Here is a 20,719-nt window from a genome sequence, read left to right on the forward strand (position 1 = left end):
GTTTTTAATTTCGTGTTTTGTGGCTGTGAGGTGTTTTTAATTTCATGTTTTGTGGCTGTGAGGTGTTTTTAATTTCATGTTTTGTGGCTGTAAAGTGTTTTTAATTTCGTGTTTTGTGGCTGTGAGGTGTTTTTAATATCGTGTTTTGTGGCTGTGAGGTGTTTTTAATTTCATGTTTTGTGGCTGTAAAGTGTTTTTAATTTCGTGTTTTGTGGCTGTGAGGTGTTTTTAATTTCATGTTTTGTGGCTGTAAAGTGTTTTTAATTTCGTGTTTTGTGGCTGTGAGGTGTTTTTAATTTCGTGTTTTGTGGCTGTGAGGTGTTTTTAATTTCGTGTTTTGTGGCTGTAAAGTGTTTTTAATTTCGTGTTTTGTGGCTGTGAGGTGTTTTTAATTTCGTGTTTCGTCACTGTGAGGTGTTTTTAATTTCGAGTTTTGTGGCTGTGAGGTGTTTTTAATTTCGTGTTTTGTGGCTGTGAGGTGTTTTTAATTTCGTGTTTCGTGGCTGTGAGGTGTTTTTAATTTCGTGTTTTGTGGCTGTGAGGTGTTTTTAATTTCGTGTTTTGTGGCTGTGAGGTGTTTTTAATATCATGTTTTGTGGCTGTGAGGTGTTTTTAATATCGTGTTTTGTGGCTGTGAGGTGTTTTTAATATCGTGTTTCGTGGCTGTGAGGTGTTTTTAATTTCGTGTTTCGTGGCTGTGAGGTGTTTTTAATTTCGTGTTTTGTGGCTGTGAGGTGTTTTTAATTTCGTGTTTTGTGGCTGTGAGGTGTTTTTAATTTCGTGTTTTGTGGCTGTAAGGTGTTTTTAATTTCGTGTTTTGTGGCTGTGAGGTGTTTTTAATTTCGTGTTTTGTGGCTGTGAGGTGTTTTTAATATCATGTTTTTTTGTGGCTGTGAGGTGTTTTTAATATCGTGTTTTGTGGCTGTGAGGTGTTTTTAATTTCGTGTTTCGTGGCTGTGAGGTGTTTTTAATTTCGTGTTTCGTGGCTGTGAGGTGTTTTTAATTTCGTGTTTTGTGGCTGTGAGGTGTTTTTAATATCATGTTTTGTGGCTGTGAGGTGTTTTTAATTTCGTGTTTTGTGGCTATGAGGTGTTTTTAATTTCATGTTTTGTGGCTGTAAAGTGTTTTTAATTTCGTGTTTTGTGGCTGTGAGGTGTTTTTAATATCATGTTTTGTGGCTGTAAAGTGTTTTTAATTTCATGTTTTGTGGCTGTAAAGTGTTTTTAATTTCGTGTTTTGTGGCTGTGAGGTGTTTTTAATTTCGTGTTTTGTGGCTGTGAGGTGTTTTTAATATCGTGTTTTGTGGCTGTGAGGTGTTTTTAATATCGTGTTTTGTGGCTGTGAGGTGTTTTTAATTTCATGTTTTGTGGCTGTGAGGTGTTTTTAATTTCGTGTTTTGTGGCTGTGAGGTGTTTTTAATATCGTGTTTTGTGGCTGTGAGGTGTTTTTAATATCATGTTTTGTGGCTGTGAGGTGTTTTTAATATCATGTTTTGTGGTTGTAAAGTGTTTTTAATTTCGTGTTTTGTGGCTGTGAGGTGTTTTTAATATCATGTTTTGTGGCTGTGAGGTGTTTTTAATATCGTGTTTTGTGGCTGTGAGGTGTTTTTAATATCATGTTTTGTGGCTGAGAGGTGTTTTTAATTTCGTGTTTTGTGGCTGTAAAGTGTTTTTAATTTCGTGTTTCATCACTGTGAGGTGTTTTTAATTACGTGTTTTGTGGCTGTAAGGTGTTTTTAATTTCGTGTTTCGTCACTGTGAGGTGTTTTTAATATCGTGTTTTGTGGCTGTGAGGTGTTTTTAATATCATGTTTTGTGGCTGTGAGGTGTTTTTAATTTCGTGTTTTGTGGCTGTAAAGTGTTTTTAATTTCGTGTTTCGTCACTGTGAGGTGTTTTTAATATCGTGTTTTGTGGCTGTGAGGTGTTTTTAATTTCGCGTTTCGTCACTGTGAGGTGTTTTTAATATCATGTTTTGTGGCTGTGAGGTGTTTTTAATTTCGTGTTTCATCACTGTGAGGTGTTTTTAATTTCGTGTTTTGTGGCTGTAAGGTGTTTTTAATTTCGTGTTTCGTCACTGTGAGGTGTTTTTAATATCGTGTTTTGTGGCTGTGAGGTGTTTTTAATATCATGTTTTGTGGCTGTGAGGTGTTTCTAATTTCGTGTTTTGTGGCTGTAAAGTGTTTTTAATTTCGTGTTTCGTCACTGTGAGGTGTTTTTAATATCGTGTTTTGTGGCTGTGAGGTGTTTTTAATTTCGTGTTTCGTCACTGTGAGGTGTTTTTAATATCGTGTTTTGTGGCTGTGAGGTGTTTTTAATTTCGTGTTTTGTGGCTGTGAGGTGTTTTTAATTTCGTGTTTTGTGGCTGTGAGGTGTTTTTAATTTCGTGTTTTGTGGCTGTGCGGTGTTTTTAATTTCGTGTTTTGTGGCTGTAAAGTGTTTTTAATTTCGTGTTTCGTCACTGTGAGGTGTTTTTAATTTCGTGTTTTGTGGCTGTGAGGTGTTTTTAATATCGTGTTTTGTGGCTGTGCGGTGTTTTTAATTTCGTGTTTTGTGGCTGTGCGGTGTTTTTAATTTCGTGTTTTGTGGCTGTAAAGTGTTTTTAATTTCGTGTTTCGTCACTGTGAGGTGTTTTTAATTTCGTGTTTTGTGGCTGTGAGGTGTTTTTAATATCGTGTTTTGTGGCTGAGGTGTTTTTAATTTCGTGTTTTGTGGCTGTGAGGTGTTTTTAATTACGTGTTTCGTGGCTGTGAGGTGTTTTTAATTTCGTGTTTTGTGGCTGTGAGGTGTTTTTAATTTCGTGTTTTGTGGCTGTGAGGTGTTTTTAATATCGTGTTTTGTGGCTGTGAGGTGTTTTTAATTTCGTGTTTCGTCACTGTGAGGTGTTTTTAATTTCGTGTTTTGTGGCTGTGAGGTGTTTTTAATTTCGTGTTTTGTGGCTGTGCGGTGTTTTTAATTTCGTGTTTTGTGGCTGTAAAGTGTTTTTAATTTCGTGTTTCGTCACTGTGAGGTGTTTTTAATTTCGTGTTTTGTGGCTGTGAGGTGTTTTTAATATCGTGTTTTGTGGCTGTGAGGTGTTTTTAATTTCGTGTTTTGTGGCTGTGAGGTGTTTTTAATTACGTGTTTCGTGGCTGTGAGGTGTTTTTAATTTCGTGTTTTGTGGCTGTGAGGTGTTTTTAATTTCGTGTTTTGTGGCTGTGAGGTGTTTTTAATATCGTGTTTTGTGGCTGTGAGGTGTTTTTAATTTCGTGTTTCGTCACTGTGAGGTGTTTTTAATTTCGTGTTTCGTCACTGTGAGGTGTTTTTAATTTCGAGTTTTGTGGCTGTGAGGTGTTTTTAATTTCGTGTTTTGTGGCTGTGAGGTGTTTTTAATATCATGTTTTGTGGCTGTGAGGTGTTTTTAATTTCGTGTTTTGTGGCTGTGAGGTGTTTTTAATTTCGTGTTTTGTGGCTGTGAGGTGTTTTTAATATCATGTTTTGTGGCTGTGAGGTGTTTTTAATATCGTGTTTTGTGGCTGTGAGGTGTTTTTAATTTCGTGTTTTGTGGCTGTGAGGTGTTTTTAATTTCGTGTTTTGTGGCTGTGAGGTGTTTTTAATTTCGTGTTTTGTGGCTGTGAGGTGTTTTTAATTTCGTGTTTTGTGGCTGTGAGGTGTTTTTAATTTCATGTTTTGTGGCTGTAAAGTGTTTTTAATTTCGTGTTTTGTGGCTGTGCGGTGTTTTTAATACCGTGTTTTGTGGCTGTGAGGTGTTTTTAATATCGTGTTTTGTGGCTGTGAGGTGTTTTTAATTTCATGTTTTGTGGCTGTGAGGTGTTTTTAATTTCGTGTTTTGTGGCTGTGAGGTGTTTTTAATATCGTGTTTTGTGGCTGTGAGGTGTTTTTAATATCATGTTTTGTGGCTGTGAGGTGTTTTTAATATCATGTTTTGTGGCTGTAAAGTGTTTTTAATTTCGTGTTTTGTGGCTGTGAGGTGTTTTTAATATCATGTTTTGTGGCTGTGAGGTGTTTTTAATATCGTGTTTTGTGGCTGTGAGGTGTTTTTAATATCATGTTTTGTGGCTGTGAGGTGTTTTTAATTTCGTGTTTTGTGGCTGTAAAGTGTTTTTAATTTCGTGTTTCGTCACTGTGAGGTGTTTTTAATTTCGTGTTTTGTGGCTGTGAGGTGTTTTTAATATCGTGTTTTGTGGCTGTGAGGTGTTTTTAATTTCGTGTTTTGTGGCTGTGAGGTGTTTTTAATTTCGTGTTTTGTGGCTGTGCGGTGTTTTTAATTTCGTGTTTTGTGGCTGTAAAGTGTTTTTAATTTCGTGTTTCGTCACTGTGAGGTGTTTTTAATTTCGTGTTTTGTGGCTGTGAGGTGTTTTTAATATCGTGTTTTGTGGCTGTGAGGTGTTTTTAATTTCGTGTTTTGTGGCTGTGAGGTGTTTTTAATTACGTGTTTCGTGGCTGTGAGGTGTTTTTAATTTCGTGTTTTGTGGCTGTGAGGTGTTTTTAGTTTCGTGTTTTGTGGCTGTGAGGTGTTTTTAATATCGTGTTTTGTGGCTGTGAGGTGTTTTTAATTTCGTGTTTTGTGGCTGTGAGGTGTTTTTAATTTCGTGTTTTGTGGCTGTGCGGTGTTTTTAATTTCGTGTTTTGTGGCTGTGAAGTGTTTTTAATTTCGTGTTTTGTGGCTGTGAGGTGTTTTTAATTTCGTGTTTCGTGGCTGTGAAGTGTTTTTAATTTCGTGTTTTGTGGCTGTGCGGTGTTTTTAATTTCGTGTTTCGTGGCTGTGAAGTGTTTTTAATTTCGTGTTTCGTGGCTGTGAAGTGTTTTTAATTTCGTGTTTTGTGGCTGTGCGGTGTTTTTAATTTCGTGTTTTGTGGCTGTGAGGTGTTTTTAATTTCGTGTTTTGTGGCTGTGAGGTGTTTTTAATTTCGTGTTTTGTGGCTGTGCGGTGTTTTTAATTTCGTGTTTCGTGGCTGTGAAGTGTTTTTAGTTTCGTGTTTTGTGGCCGTGCGGTGTTTTTAATTTCGTGTTTCGTGGCTGTGAAGTGTTTTTAATTTCGTGTTTCGTGGCTGTGAAGTGTTTTTAATTTCGTGTTTTGTGGCTGTCAAGTGTTTTTAATTTCGTGTTTTGTGGCTGTGAGGTGTTTTTAATTTCGTGTTTTGTGGCTGTGAGGTGTTTTTAATTTCGTGTTTCGTGGCTGTGAAGTGTTTTTAATTTCGTGTTTTGTGGCTGTGCGGTGTTTTTAATTTCGTGTTTCGTGGCTGTGAAGTGTTTTTAATTTCGTATTTTGTGGCTGTGAGGTGTTTTTAATTTCGTGTTTTGTGGCTGTGAGGTGTTTTTAATTTCGTGTTTCGTGGCTGTGAAGTGTTTTTAATTTCGTGTTTTGTGGCTGTGCGGTGTTTTTAATTTCGTGTTTCGTGGCTGTGAAGTGTTTTTAATTTCGTGTTTTGTGGCTGTGCGGTGTTTTTAATTTCGTGTTTCGTGGCTGTGATGTGTTTTTAATTTCGTGTTTTGTGGCTGTGAGGTGTTTTTAATTTCGTATTTTGTGGCTGTGAGGTGTTTTTAATTTCGTGTTTTGTGGCTGTGAGGTGTTTTTAATTTCGTGTTTCGTGGCTGTGAAGTGTTTTTAATTTCGTGTTTTGTGGCTGTGCGGTGTTTTTAATTTAGTGTTTCGTGGCTGTGAAGTGTTTTTAATTTCGTGTTTCGTGGCTGTGAAGTGTTTTTAATTTCGTGTTTCGTGGCTGTGATGTGTTTTTAATTTCGTGTTTTGTGGCTGTGAGGTGTTTTTAATTTCGTGTTTCGTGGCTGTGAAGTGTTTTTAATTTCGTGTTTTGTGGCTGTGAGGTGTTTTTAATTTCGTGTTTCGTGGCTGTGATGTGTTTTTAATTTCGTGTTTCGTGGCTGTGAGGTGTTTTTAATATCATGTTTTGTGGCTGTAAAGTGTTTTTAATTTCGTGTTTCGTCACTGTGAGGTGTTTTTAATTTCGTGTTTTGTGGCTGTGAGGTGTTTTTAATATCGTGTTTTGTGGCTGTGAGGTGTTTTTAATATCGTGTTTTGTGGCTGTGAGGTGTTTTTAATTTGGTGTTTCGTGGCTGTGAGGTGTTTTTAATTTCGTGTTTCGTGGCTGTGAAGTGTTTTTAATTTCGTGTTTTGTGGCTGTGAGGTGTTTTTAATATCGTGTTTTGTGGCTGTGAGGTGTTTTTAATTTCATGTTTTGTGGCTGTGAGGTGTTTTTAATTTCGTGTTTTGTGGCTGTGAGGTGTTTTTAATATCGTGTTTTGTGGCTGTGAGGTGTTTTTAATATCATGTTTTGTGGCTGTGAGGTGTTTTTAATATCATGTTTTGTGGCTGTAAAGTGTTTTTAATTTCGTGTTTTGTGGCTGTGAGGTGTTTTTAATATCATGTTTTGTGGCTGTGAGGTGTTTTTAATATCGTGTTTTGTGGCTGTGAGGTGTTTTTAATATCATGTTTTGTGGCTGTGAGGTGTTTTTAATTTCGTGTTTTGTGGCTGTAAAGTGTTTTTAATTTCGTGTTTCGTCACTGTGAGGTGTTTTTAATTTCGTGTTTTGTGGCTGTGAGGTGTTTTTAATATCGTGTTTTGTGGCTGTGAGGTGTTTTTAATTTCGTGTTTTGTGGCTGTGAGGTGTTTTTAATTTCGTGTTTTGTGGCTGTGCGGTGTTTTTAATTTCGTGTTTTGTGGCTGTAAAGTGTTTTTAATTTCGTGTTTCGTCACTGTGAGGTGTTTTTAATTTCGTGTTTTGTGGCTGTGAGGTGTTTTTAATATCGTGTTTTGTGGCTGTGAGGTGTTTTTAATTTCGTGTTTTGTGGCTGTGAGGTGTTTTTAATTACGTGTTTCGTGGCTGTGAGGTGTTTTTAATTTCGTGTTTTGTGGCTGTGAGGTGTTTTTAATTTCGTGTTTTGTGGCTGTGAGGTGTTTTTAATATCGTGTTTTGTGGCTGTGAGGTGTTTTTAATTTCGTGTTTTGTGGCTGTGAGGTGTTTTTAATTTCGTGTTTTGTGGCTGTGTGGTGTTTTTAATTTCATGTTTTGTGGCTGTGAAGTGTTTTTAATTTCGTGTTTTGTGGCTGTGAGGTGTTTTTAATTTCGTGTTTCGTGGCTGTGAAGTGTTTTTAATTTCGTGTTTTGTGGCTGTGCGGTGTTTTTAATTTCGTGTTTCGTGGCTGTGAAGTGTTTTTAATTTCGTGTTTCGTGGCTGTGAAGTGTTTTTAATTTCGTGTTTTGTGGCTGTGCGGTGTTTTTAATTTCGTGTTTTGTGGCTGTGAGGTGTTTTTAATTTCGTGTTTTGTGGCTGTGAGGTGTTTTTAATTTCGTGTTTTGTGGCTGTGCGGTGTTTTTAATTTCGTGTTTCGTGGCTGTGAAGTGTTTTTAATTTCGTGTTTTGTGGCCGTGCGGTGTTTTTAATTTCGTGTTTCGTGGCTGTGAAGTGTTTTTAATTTCGTGTTTCGTGGCTGTGAAGTGTTTTTAATTTCGTGTTTTGTGGCTGTGAAGTGTTTTTAATTTCGTGTTTTGTGGCTGTGAGGTGTTTTTAATTTCGTGTTTTGTGGCTGTGAGGTGTTTTTAATTTCGTGTTTCGTGGCTGTGAAGTGTTTTTAATTTCGTGTTTTGTGGCTGTGCGGTGTTTTTAATTTCGTGTTTCGTGGCTGTGAAGTCTTTTTAATTTCGTGTTTTGTGGCTGTGAGGTGTTTTTAATTTCGTGTTTTGTGGCTGTGAGGTGTTTTTAATTTCGTGTTTCGTGGCTGTGAAGTGTTTTTAATTTCGTGTTTTGTGGCTGTGCGGTGTTTTTAATTTCGTGTTTCGTGGCTGTGAAGTGTTTTTAATTTCGTGTTTTGTGGCTGTGCGGTGTTTTTAATTTCGTGTTTCGTGGCTGTGAAGTGTTTTTAATTTCGTGTTTCGTGGCTGTGATGTGTTTTTAATTTCGTGTTTTGTGGCTGTGAGGTGTTTTTAATTTCGTGTTTCGTGGCTGTGAAGTGTTTTTAATTTCGTGTTTTGTGGCTGTGAGGTGTTTTTAATTTCGTGTTTCGTGGCTGTGATGTGTTTTTAATTTCGTGTTTCGTGGCTGTGAGGTGTTTTTAATATCATGTTTTGTGGCTGTAAAGTGTTTTTAATTTCGTGTTTCGTCACTGTGAGGTGTTTTTAATTTCGTGTTTTGTGGCTGTGAGGTGTTTTTAATATCGTGTTTTGTGGCTGTGAGGTGTTTTTAATTTCGTGTTTCGTGGCTGTGAAGTGTTTTTAATCTTCTATATCATATATATATATATATATATATATATATATATATATATATATATATATATATATATATATATATTCTATATGTATATATATATCTGTGCAGTGTCTGTCTTGTGTTGTCTTGTCTTGTGTTGTCACTGAACTACTCCCTCAAACTTTTGTGAAATCGTACTATTCCAACTTGACCCACGGCGGGAGTATGCGCTCTACTGAGTGGCGTTCTAGTTATCCTTTATTTTGTTTTCAATACGAAGTTATTTGCAGGAAAATGTGTATATAGTACTTCATAATAATGTTTCAAAACCAAAAATGATAATATGCCGTGTACACAGGTCCAAGTCAAGTATGGTTGGGTGAGTGAGGTGGTGATGGGCCAAATGAAGGCTTCCTTCTTACTGCTGAATGTCTAACTTGTATTAAGGAGGTTATAAGCAGAACTGCCCATTAATTATAAGATTTATCTGTCCATGGCACAGGACTCTTCTTCTTAAAAAATATATAAACACACCACTGTTTGCAAAAAAGGACAGCCAATAATGGAGGGCTCTGCAATACAGTCCCACAACAGAAGTTTGTGATCGAATACTCTTCTCTGGGTCTGGCAGTCCCACCATATGTTGCAAGTGGAAATCTTTATATTTCATTGGAACGATGATGGAATTTTAACCCTTCCCATCCTGCCATATGTACACCCCATACATTTTCATTACCTTCATATCCTTCCTTTTCCAACTCACCTACCCTCCTCACTCTAACCTATCCTTCGCATTCCTTTTCCCCATCCATATTGTCCAAAATTAACACCTCCTTCCCACCCACCCCCAACTTTACTGCACTTGAAATCACAAAGACTGTTACAAATCATCTGTAATTGTTTTCAATTTTATTTTTTTTAACATGTGCAATGTTTGTTTTTGTTGACAAAGTCAAACGTTCTGGAAGAGCTGGAACACAGAATGGATCAGGATGCAACAGAACAAATGTAACAGCAGAAAGAGAGGAGGAAACACCAAAATCGGGGCCAAGGGACAAAATAGACTGAGACTGGGATGTGGGTAAGAATGAGGAAATGAGGGGCAGGAAAAATGCAGGGCTGGGTAAGATGGACACATGAGCAAGCTCTCAGAAAGGAAAAACTGGAAATTTCGTTGGGGGGGAAAGGAGGTTAACAGGGGTAAGAAAGGTCATGGTTTTGGATTGGCGACTATCTGAGATGGTGATGAACAATTGTGTTGAAGACTTGGAGGGAATAAGGAGCTGAAAGAGAATGTGCAAGTTGATTCCACAGAGGAATGAAAGAGTGGAGGTGACAGCAGTGATTCTGGGTTTTGGGAGTATTCCTAAGAGGAGGTTGCTGGTGAAGCGTATGAGCCCTGCAGAAACCCAGGGGAGAAGAGGGGGACAAGTCACAGAGAGGGCAGAGGGTGCAAGACCAAAAATGAGGTGGTAGAAAACATAGAGCCCAACGACCTGTTGACGATGGCGCAGTGATAGGCCCATCGACGCAGCTTCATCGTGGGAGATTCCAATAATCTCAAAGGTCATGGTCTCCACAGATATGAGGCAGGGGCACCCCTGTTTTAAATTTTTTTTAAAGCAAAATAAAAATTATGGCTCTTTCATGGAGTATTAAAACAAAGGTTAGCTCTTTCACGAGCCTCGATCTTGTATACAAACAAAAAAAAAAAAAAAAAAAAAAAAAGGAAAAGGAATCTTCAAACAACCAGTCGAGTCATGGTCAAAGTCTGAGCCACATTACCTTAGCCTGCCAGCTATCTGTGACGAGTGAACAGCGCACTGTGAATTGCCAGTGGCCCAGACAGAAGGGCGAAGAAACCTGCTCACTCAAATATATATTGGGGAGATAAGACCTGACTCATCTAAAAGCAAATCAGTTGGCTTCCGATACTCTTCTCGTTTACGGATAATTTTATCTACTCACAGACATGTGCTGTTTTTACTTGTGCATTGTCGTACAATTCATTTTAAAAGAAGGATGTCCATACTCCACAATCTTAAAAAAAGAAAATAAAAGAAATATATATATATATAACCTGCCATACAAATGTGGGTAGTTAAATTTACGACCCACAGATCGCAATTTTGCTGAGGCTAAAGCCCATAATGTTGCGCTTGTTTGTTCAACTTGAAGTTTGGACTCCATGAGTGATTCGAGGGATTGGGCTTGTGGAAGTTGAAAGCTATAAAAAAAATAATGAATAAAGTCGGTCAATCTGTACTTGTTCATTTTGTTCTTTACGGTCTGCTTGTCTCTGTCTCTCTCTCTCTCTCTCTCTCTCTCTCTCTCTGTTTCTCTGTAATTGTCCTTTCTGCATCAGGGATTTTGGGTGGTGTATTAGTACCTACTAGGTACGCATTCCTGTGTCAATTTATTTATTCGTCCCAGCAACCTTTTTTGTCCAATTGAACAACACCCACCAGAGATCAAAGTGTACTGAAGAAAAAGGAAAATAATAATCTACATCTCCTGAAAGTGTAAGGTATGGTGTGTCATTTTACCTGGTTGGAGTAGCATGTGATCAACAAACATTTTGATCAGTTGATGCTGAATTCACACATTGCACTATGTTTGGAACACACATACACAAACTGAGGTAGATACTTTGAGACCTAGAAGGTCTCAGTTAAATGTCCTAAAACCCACCCATGTATGGAGATAGCAGACAACACCAGCTTGCAGAAACACACACACACACACACACACACACACACACACACACACACACACACACACACACACACGTGTGTGTGTATATATATATATATATATATATTTATTTATTTATTTATAAGGTATATATATATTGTTACATTTGTAGGGGGTAGGTAATACCTTAGTACAGGTAGAATGTATAGATTAGTGTGCTTCCGATTGTTGTGGAGAAGAAGAAACCTCGATGTATCATAAGTAGAAAATTTGTGGAGACCGTCTGTCGGGTAAGCTTGTATCTTTGTCCCGATGAGAGGGGTGGGGTATGTTAAAAGCGAGGGATTATGGGTAATTAATCCCCTGTATGCAATTGCCTCTGTAATCTTTTCCTGTGTTCCTTATGACACCACACTACGCACCATAGCCAAGCCACGCAATCGACACCATAATTAATAATGCTAAATAAAAACCAACTGGAAACAAGACAATGAGCACTATCGCTGATAACACTGACGTGGTGAGCACACAGGCACAGGCAGGTTCGTGAAGCCACGCCTTGAAGACAAGTGATTGGTCCAGGATTTGATTGGCACAAGGACTTTCAAGATGGGACTCGTTTATAGGAGAGGACACTGAGATGTTGTGGGATGACGTCAGAGCCTCAAGTACAAAATAATTGGAGCGGCGGACATTTTGTCTTTCGGGTTCTGGATCTGGTGGTGAATGGTCATGTGCCGACATTTTCTGCTTCTCGTTCTGGATTCCATAGTGAATGGTCGCTCTTGCTCTTGCGCAAGGAAGTTTCATCACGAACGGTCATGTTCCGACATCTTCATTAGTGATTGTGAGGAGGAAGAGCTGCAGACTGAGAACTGCGGTTTCCCATGCACGGAAGATGAGTGCGGCTGGGTGAACGCAGGAGCGCGAGGCCGAGTTCGCACCAACAGCAGTGCAGCCTGTGGTTTTCCCGCCAAGGACGCGAGGATTTTTGATGATTCCTGATGAGATTCAAGAGCTGAGCCACAAACTACACAAATTTATTTTCCAGTTATTTTATCCCTTGTCTGAATTCGGGTCTGTTTGGGAGTGCTCCTATTAGGAATTTAGTTTATCGTGCATTTTCTTTGTTACCGGCATTTTGGTTAATAAAGCCAGCATTTTCTTGTACATTGTACATCCTGTGTTGGTTGAATTAATTATTTCAGGTTTGAAGACTACCGGTGGGATCCGTGAAGGTAAGCGCTTACGGCTTCTCCCCCACTTGCTCCCTGCGCGTGTAACAAAGGTCCACCATTGAATTGAACGCCTCGGAGTGTTAAGCTCGTTTGGTCATCTTCTGTGTCACCCTGCGGTGTTCACCAGGGCGTAGTCACGTGACGATATATATATATATATATAGTCACGGCCTGAAGCACACCAAGCCAAGCATTCAATCACACCGGCTTTATTTATAGGTTATCACACTCAAAATCTATTTCCACACATAAAGAAAAAGGAAACAAAGACGGGAGAAGCGAGGGAAAAACCGGATTAGGCCAGCACGAGAGGGAAGGAGTAGGCAGCCAGGGCTGCAGGGTGCTGCTTGTGTAGTCAGTCCCAAGGGAAGACCTACAGTCCGGTGGTCCTGAAAAAGGTCCGAAGAGGAGAGACCCAAGACAATGCAGATGGGAGTGGTACTGTATCCTCCAGTATCCACTCAAGGCCAGGTTGGGGGATCCGAACTGGAGGAGCTGCAGCGAGAGTTCGAAATAAGCACTGCATTCAAGGCAGGCCCAGCAGTAGGCCCCAAGCCGGCCCAGCAGTAGGCCCCAATGCAGGCACAGCGGTAGGCTCCAATGCAGGCACAGCGGTAGGCCCCAATGCAGGCACAGCGGTAGGCCCTAATGCAGGCACAGCGGTCGGCCCCAATGCAGGCACAGCGGTAGGCCCCAATGCAGGCACAGCGGTAGGCCCCAATGCAGACCCAGCAGTAGGCCCCAGTACAGGCCCTGCGGTAGGCCCCAATGCAGGCCCAGCAGTAGGCCCCAGTGCAGGCCCAGCAGTAGGCCCCAGTGCAGGCCCAGCAGTAGCAAGAGTTTAATCAAAGCCAACCTTCAGGTACAGAGGTGGCCGCAGGGGTTGATCCGTCACAACCTTCAGGTGGAGAGATTTCTGCTGAAAACTCCACAAACACACGAAAAGGCACTCCACCATTAGCCCTCCTCCAAAATGGCCACTCTTTCTCTTTCTCTTTCCCTTTCTCTCTCCTATGAATCACCTTCCTGGCCCCTCCCCTGCCCCACAGCCAATCACAGGCTTTATACCCATGGACCAAACCACTTGGTCTAACTCACAAAGGGGGGTGGGGGGGGGGGGGGAGGGAGGGGAGGAGGAAGGAAGGAAGAAGAAAAGAAAGATATCTATCTTTTTATATATAGGCTCCGCTTGCAGTTTGCAAAAAAGCACCGCAAGGACTCTCAGACTGTGAGAAACAAGATTCTGTGGGCTTTCACGAGTCTTTCACTGAGGAGAGGCTTCCATCTGGCCACTCTGCCATAAAGCCCAGATCGGTGGAGTGTTGCAGTGATGGTTGTCCTTCTGGAAGTTTCTCCCATCTCCACACAGGATCTCTGGAGCTCAGCCAGAGTGACCATCGGGTTATTGGTCACCTCTCTTACCAAGGCCCTTCTCCCCCGATTGTTCAGTTTGGCCGGGCGGCCAGCCCTAGGAAGAGTCCTGGTTGTTCCAAACTTCTTCCATTTAAGAATTATGGAGGCCACTGTGCTCTTGGGAACCTTCAATGCAGCAGAATTTTTTTTGTAGGCTTCCCCAGATCTGTGACTCGACACAATCTTGTTTCTGAGCTCTTCAGGCAGTTCCTTCGACCTCATGGCTTGGTTTTTGCTCTGATATGCATTGTCAGCTCTGCGACCTTATATAGACAGGTGTGTGCCTTTCCAAATCATGTCCAATCAATTGAATTTGCCACAGGTGGACTGCAATCAAGGTGTAGAAACATTTCAAAGATGATCAAGAGAAATGGGAGGCACCTGAGCTAAATTTCAAGTGTCATCGCAAAGGGTATGAATACTTATGTCAATGGGATATTTCAGATTTTTATTTTTAATAAATTTGCAAAACTTTCTAAAAGCCTGTTTTGTCTTTGTCATTATGGGGTATTGAGTGGAGATTGATGAGGGAAAAAATGAATTTAAACGATTTAAGCATAAGGCTGCAACATAACAAAATGTGAAAAAAGTGAAGGGGTCTGAATACTTTCTGAATGCACTGTATGTCTTGGGAAGGCCGAAAGGATTTCCCAAAAAAGAAGGCAAAGTTTTCCCAAAAATCCAGTAATCTTGCTGTTTTTTAATGCCACCACTTAGTTTTGATATTAATTGCTATTAAACTCTTGGGTCTCACTATCAGCCATGGTCTCTCATGGCCAAGCTGCATTTCAAAGTTGGCCTCAGAAGCCAGATTCAGACTGGGCATCCTTCATCATGCAAAGTCCTTCCTTGGCACACCTGAGCTCCTATCCACCTACAAGGCTTTCATCTGCAGCTTCATGGAGTACTGTTCTCCCCTCTGGGCTGGCAACCCTGCATCACATCTTGCTCAGCTTGACACCATGGAAACCAAGGTTTTAAAAATCATTGGAATCTCTCGCAATGAAGATGAGTCTATGGGTCTATGAAGTCACCATTGCCGACAGGCTGGTGGTCTTTATTATTTTTCTTTTTTTGTATACATGATCGAGGCTCGTGTAAAAGCTACCATTAATGACAAAAAAAAAAAACGGACACATAAGACAAAATAAAGGGAGCAGGAGACAAGATGGGGAGAGAGGGGGGAAACACAAAGTACAACATTTGAGAGCAGGGACATCGAGAGATCTGTGGGAGGGAGAGGGCTTGGGGGGAGGAGACGTGGGAAGGGGGGTGGGGGGTGGGAGAGGAAAAAAAACACATGGTCACTGCTAGGACTTCCAGGAAAGAAGTCGGTATTTCAGAAAAGTGGATCTGGGGTGAATTAACAGGGGTAGAAAAGATCAAGGTTTTGGATGGAGGAAGAAAAGAGATTATGGTGAACAGCTGTTTTAAAGACCTAGAGGGAGGAGTGGGATTGAAGGGGGTGAGGGAGCTTGTTCCAGAGGCGGGAGAAAAGTGGAATGAAAGAGTGAAGGTGAACAGAGAGTCTTGATTTTGGCAGTTTCACCAGAAGAGGGTTGCTGGCAGATCTTATGCGACGTGGAGGAGTATTTGGGGGACAGAGCACAGACAGGGCTGGGGGGGTGGGGGGGGGGGCTAGGTCAGAGTGGAGTCGGTAAAAGACAGAAAGACCACCAACCTGCCTGTGGTGAGTGAGTGAAAGGCCCTTGAAGTTAGCTTCATCGTGGGAGATTCCAACGATTCTGAAAGCCTTGGTTTCAACAGCATGAAGCCCAGCTAGATGTGAGGCAGGAGCACCAGCCCAGAGAGGAGAGCAGTATTCCATTGGGCTACAGATAAAAGCCTTGTATGTGGTGAGGAGCTCAGGTGTTCCAAGGAAGGACTTCGCACGACGGAGGATGCCCATTCGGTGACTGGCATTGGAGGCCAGCTTGGAAATGTGGTTTTCCCAGGAAAGATCATGGCAGATAGTGAGACCCAAAAGCTTGAGTGACAGGACATCTTGGAGAGAATTGTTGAGAAAGTAGATGGGAGGGTTGTCCAGATGGTCTTTTCAGAGAGACATAGTAAGAGTGTGAGATTTGTCAGGATTGAAAGGCATGTTCCACTTGTTTGACCAGTCTGTGATTTTGTCCAGGTCTGCAGAGAGTGAGGAGGCTGCACACTGCCGATCTGAGGGATGAGGTATGGAGTCATCAGCAAAGAGATAGAGAGGATTTTCCAGAGAGTCGGAGAGATCATTGATGAAGACCAGAAAAAGCACCAGGCCCAGAACACTGCCTTGGAGAACTCCAGCCTGAACAGGAAGGGAAGATGAGAGAAATCCATTCAGGGCCACACGTTGACTACGACCAGAGAGTTAGTCCGCAAGCCATGCATGGAGATTTCCATGAATACCATAGGAGGAGAGTTTGGTGAGCAGAGCAGGGTGCCCGACTGTATCGAAAGCACGTGATATGTCAAGGGAGACAGCTCTAATTTCCTGTTTGACATTGAGGACCTCCATCCATTGTTGAGACAGCAGAAGCAGCATGTCCAGTGTAGAGTGACCTGGTCTGAAACCAAATTGATGATCAGACATCAAGCCATTGGAGAAGAGGAAAGATTTGATATCCGAAGCAATGATGGATTCCTTGACTTTGATGATAATTGGGAGCAGGCTGATTGGTCTGTAATTGCAAGGATCTGTTTTTTCACCTTTTTGTGTAAAGCGGTGATGTTGGCTGATTTCCAAGCTGATGGCAGATGACCTTGAGCAAAAGAGGGGGTGAAGAGAACAGAGAGAGGGTGTGAAAGAGCGGCAGAGCAGGATTTTAGGACCCGTGGGCTGATGCCGTCTGGTCCAGTTGCAGAATCAGTGTCGAGGATTGACAGAAATGTCTCCACTTTGTCAGGAGAGACGAACACAGCGTCCAGGAGCAGCTGGGTACGACTGGGTAGAACCGGAAGAGAAGTCTCTCTGTCTTCTTCCTCCTCATTTCTGGTCTTGAACCCTCTGCCCTCTCTGTGCCCTCACTCAAGTTTCTGCAGGGTGCACATGGTACACCAGCAACCTCCTCCTCATGAAACTCCCTAAATACAGAACCAATGCTCACCTCCACTGATTTCTTCCTCTCTTTTGCTGCCTATGGAAACATCTTCCACACTCTCTTCAATCTCAGTCTTCTCTGCCGGTCTTCGAGACAGCTGTTCACCACCATCTCAGGTCATCTCCTATCCAAAGCCATGATCTTTTCTGCACCCATTAAATCACCCCCCCCCCCCCCCCACTCCCAAAATTTTGCTTTTTTATCCATCTTGTCAACCCCTTGCGTTCTCCCATAACCCTCATCGTTACCTGCATCCCTTGTTTGTCCATCTCCGTCTACCTTCTCCCTCTGTCCTGCTATTAGCATTTTCCCTTTCTCCTGCTGTTCCATTTGTTAACTCAATTGGACTATGTCCAGCTGAGTTTTTGTTGACACCCAGGGTCCGTCGTCTGTCTGTCGTCTGTCGTCTGTCTGTTTGTCTGTCATCTATAAACAATTCGACGTCTACGCTCTAAAAGTCACAAATATTGATTAGATTTGATGAAACTTGTTATGCAGCATCTTTAAGACATAAACTAGTTTGGGATTGCATTTGGGCGTTGCACGCCCAAAATGGGCGCGGCAGGGCGGCCATATTGAAAAATCAATTTTTGTCATATATTTTTAGCACATATAAACTATATAGTTTGTTGTTTTATTATGCATATTCTAACCATATTGATATAGACCAGTTGAGTTCAGGTTCCCAGGAACCTCTAGTTATGTTGTGTCCTGATCTGTTCTGTGTCCAAGCTCTTCCACGAGCCTAGACCATGCATTAAAATAATGAAGATCAAAGACGTGGTGCAGTATAGTTGTGGAGTAAGATGTCGCTCTAAATTGTCTCTCTTCTCACAGGTCATGGCAGCAGTACAGGAGAAGTACGTGTGCAAACTCTCACCAGAGCTGCAGAAAAAAGCACTGGTGGAGTTAAACGAGGATCCTGCCAAACGTCCTGCCGCCATCCAAGCACTGAGAGAGCGGCTCGCCATGGGGCCAAACATTCACACCAGAAACGATGATGGATTCCTCCTGCGCTTCTTGCGCGCTCGGAAGTTCGATGAGGAGCGTGCATTCAACCTCATCAACAAATACTATGAGTGCGTATGACACATCGTGCTCTATCCATACACTGTTGTCCTCATGTAGTATACAAGATGACCACTGGAGCTATAAGAGAGATATGTCACACAAGATGCCATCCTTGAGGGAAGAAGTTAAAGTTGATTTTTTTTTAAACCAAATTTGCAGTGGATTATGTCTGATATTTATAAACCTATTCTCGATAAATCTTACCCTTAAATGACAATAAACACACCTCTAAAGATAACGTTTGAGAGCAATAATGTCACCTTGACCAAAAATGAAGGAAACAAGTGCAGATACATTCAAAGTACACCGCCCCCATGCCAAATAAATAAATATCCTCCATCACGGCATTGCCAGGGAGCTCATAGATAGATACTGTATTGCTCATATAGACTGTATTGGGTGGGAGAGGTGTACAATGACTCATTGATTAATTACATAATTAAAATTAACAAATAGTAATCATAAAATATTTTCTTCATTAATTGGCTAATAGCATACCTAAACCACCAGTGCTTCATCCGAATCTGTAACTTTTTGAGAATTAATTAAGTAAGTCATTAATCAAAAAAAAATTTTTATTGATTAATCGTCAAATAATTAATCGACTAATTGATTAATCAATAAATCAAAAATATACTTTATAGCCACATCACTTGGTCACCGTCGTGTCCAAATGTCAGCTTCCTAGCTCAAAAGGTGCCTGAGATATTGCCCAGATGATAAAGAAAATAAATAAATGATTAATAATGAAAATAAATAAATATTAATCATAAAATAATTAAATAATTAATAAATTGGCTAACAGATTACCCAAACCACCACCTTTTAATCCGAACCTATAACTAAAAAAAAAAAAAATTAAGTCATTAATCCAATAATTAAATAATTAATTGATTAATTGATTAATCAATAAATCAAAAATAGCCTTTTAAGCCAAATTACTTGGTCATTGTCTTGTCCAAATATCAGCTTCCTAGTTCAAAAGGTGCCTGAGATAATGCCCAGATGAGAAAGGAAATAAATAAGTACTTAATTGAATGAAATGAATGAATGATCGTTTTAAGGCCATTTTTCCCCGCGAGAGCGGGGGTTAGCCTTGCGGGCCTCATGACCTCATGGTTCCCTTTTTGAGGCAGTGTTTTTATGGCGGGATGCCCTTCCTGACACCAACCCTTAGTCACCTCTTATGATGCGCAGGGATAAAATAAGTACTTAATTAATCAATCATAATTAAATAGCTAATCAATTAATTGATTAATCAAAAAACAAAAAATACCGTTTTGTAAAAGCACTTGCTCACTATTGTGCCCAAATTTTAGCTTTCTAGCTCAAAGGACGGCTGAGATATCGCCCGGACAAACAAACAAACAAACAACCGGAGTGAAAACTGAGTACTCCCTTTCAGCGCGTCATTGCCGGGCTTTCTTCGGTGCCCGGCAATGACGTCATGTAGCGCCTGGAGATGGCATAGGAAAAGAGAGGTGTAGCGGTGTACAATAATTATTGAGTGGTGTACAATAATTATACAGTGAGTTGAGATAATCAAAGCATTTTGCTTCATTGAAGCTTTTTTGCAACAGTCTCCTGAAATTGCAACAAATTTTCAAGCTGAAATGCCCAATACATTAAGAGTAATGTGACACTGGATGGCCCCACTTTGTATTGATACATCTTCCTCACATGCCTTTATTTTATACAAGGATGTATAAGGAACTTTGGTGCAGGAGCAGTCCATTGAGCCAATATCACTGCACCCTCTATCTCCATTGTTTGTGCAGTGAACATTTTTTTATATTTTAAATGCCCCACCTATATATCTATATATATAAAACACAGTTTGTGTGTGTGTGTGTGTGTGTGTGTGTGTAATGTTACCGATAGACTCCTAAACGGAGAGGCTCACGAACTTGATATTTGGCACAAACATGGCCATTGAGCCTGGCACGAACATGGTCGACCTAAAAATTTATTTCATAATATTTTTTAACCATATTTTTACCTCAGCGCATTTCAGCGAGAAATATTATGACCGGAATGGCAGAGCAGCGCGCTGATTCGCTCAGAGCGATCACGTGATGTTCCAACTTTGCCGCCATAATCTTACAGTTATGCGTTCGCACGTAATTCAGTTTTTTCACATTTCAGCGAGGAACATTGCCATTCACACCACATCGGTTTTTTTTTTTTCATCTTTAGATCCATATTTTTAGCCATAATGTAGCGAACGGAGCGTAACGTAGCGTAGCTAACGTAGCGTCAGCATAACGTTGCGATCCTTGCTCAGGATCTTCGTCAGGTTCGCGAGCGAGTTAGCCAAAACGTAAAAGTGAAAATATATCGAATTTTTTATTCATATTTACTTCAGCGCATTTCAGCGAGGAACATTATACACGGAATCTCAGATGGTCGCAGAGCAGCGCGCTGATTCGCTCAGAGCGATCACGTGATGTTCCAACTTTGCCGCCATAATCTCACAGTTATGCATTCGCACGTAATTCAGTTTTTCCACATTTCAGCGAGGAACATTGCCATTCACACCACATAGGTTTTTTTTCACTTTCATCTGATATTTGTGATTTATTTCAAACAAACTGTATTTCCCATCTACACGGCCATGTATTCCTATTAACGTTACTAGGGCATTGCCCGTACTATATCTATATCTAAAATTATATCCCCCCCCCCCCCCTCTATTTACATGAAATGGTTTGGTCCAAAGCGAACGGCTTGCGAGTACGGTGACAATCCCCCCCCTCTATTTACATGCAATGGTTTGGTCCAAAGCGAACGGCTTCCGGAGTTTGGTAAAGAAATCGCCATCGCGTGCACAAACGCGCAGGAAAGCGAATGAATCGCAAATTCGGTTTTATTAGTTTTAAAACATAGTTTAACGCCAACATAGTTTGCAAACGTGAAATAAATGAATACGCTCTCAAATGTGCCATCCGAGGCAGAGTGTGTCCTCCACGTTCGGCACACGTGATCGTTCGCTGCTCTCTGATTGG

General features: G+C 40.9%; 1 protein-coding gene across 6 annotated transcripts in view; it reads left to right on the top strand.

Moving 5' to 3' along the window:
* Positions 1-20,719, top strand: part of LOC137421844 (alpha-tocopherol transfer protein-like) — a 116,772-nt gene that overhangs the window by 29,410 nt on the left and 66,643 nt on the right. For 4 of the 6 annotated variants that reach the window (XM_078773230.1, XM_078773229.1, XM_078773228.1 and 1 more), the window contains one exon: positions 17,481-17,722. In XM_078773230.1, coding sequence (XP_078629356.1) covers positions 17,484-17,722 — 239 coding nt within the window. In that variant the 5' untranslated portion in view covers positions 17,481-17,483. Of the gene's footprint in view, positions 1-10,446; positions 10,734-17,357; positions 17,723-20,719 lie in introns of those variants that run through there. The other 2 variants (XM_078773226.1, XM_068108306.2) reach the window with 2 other exon arrangements.

The sequence above is a fragment of the Myxine glutinosa genome, chromosome 2, assembly GCF_964187855.1.
Source record: "Myxine glutinosa chromosome 2, kmMyxGlut1.1, whole genome shotgun sequence".
In the NCBI taxonomy this organism is placed as follows: domain Eukaryota; kingdom Metazoa; phylum Chordata; class Myxini; order Myxiniformes; family Myxinidae; genus Myxine; species Myxine glutinosa.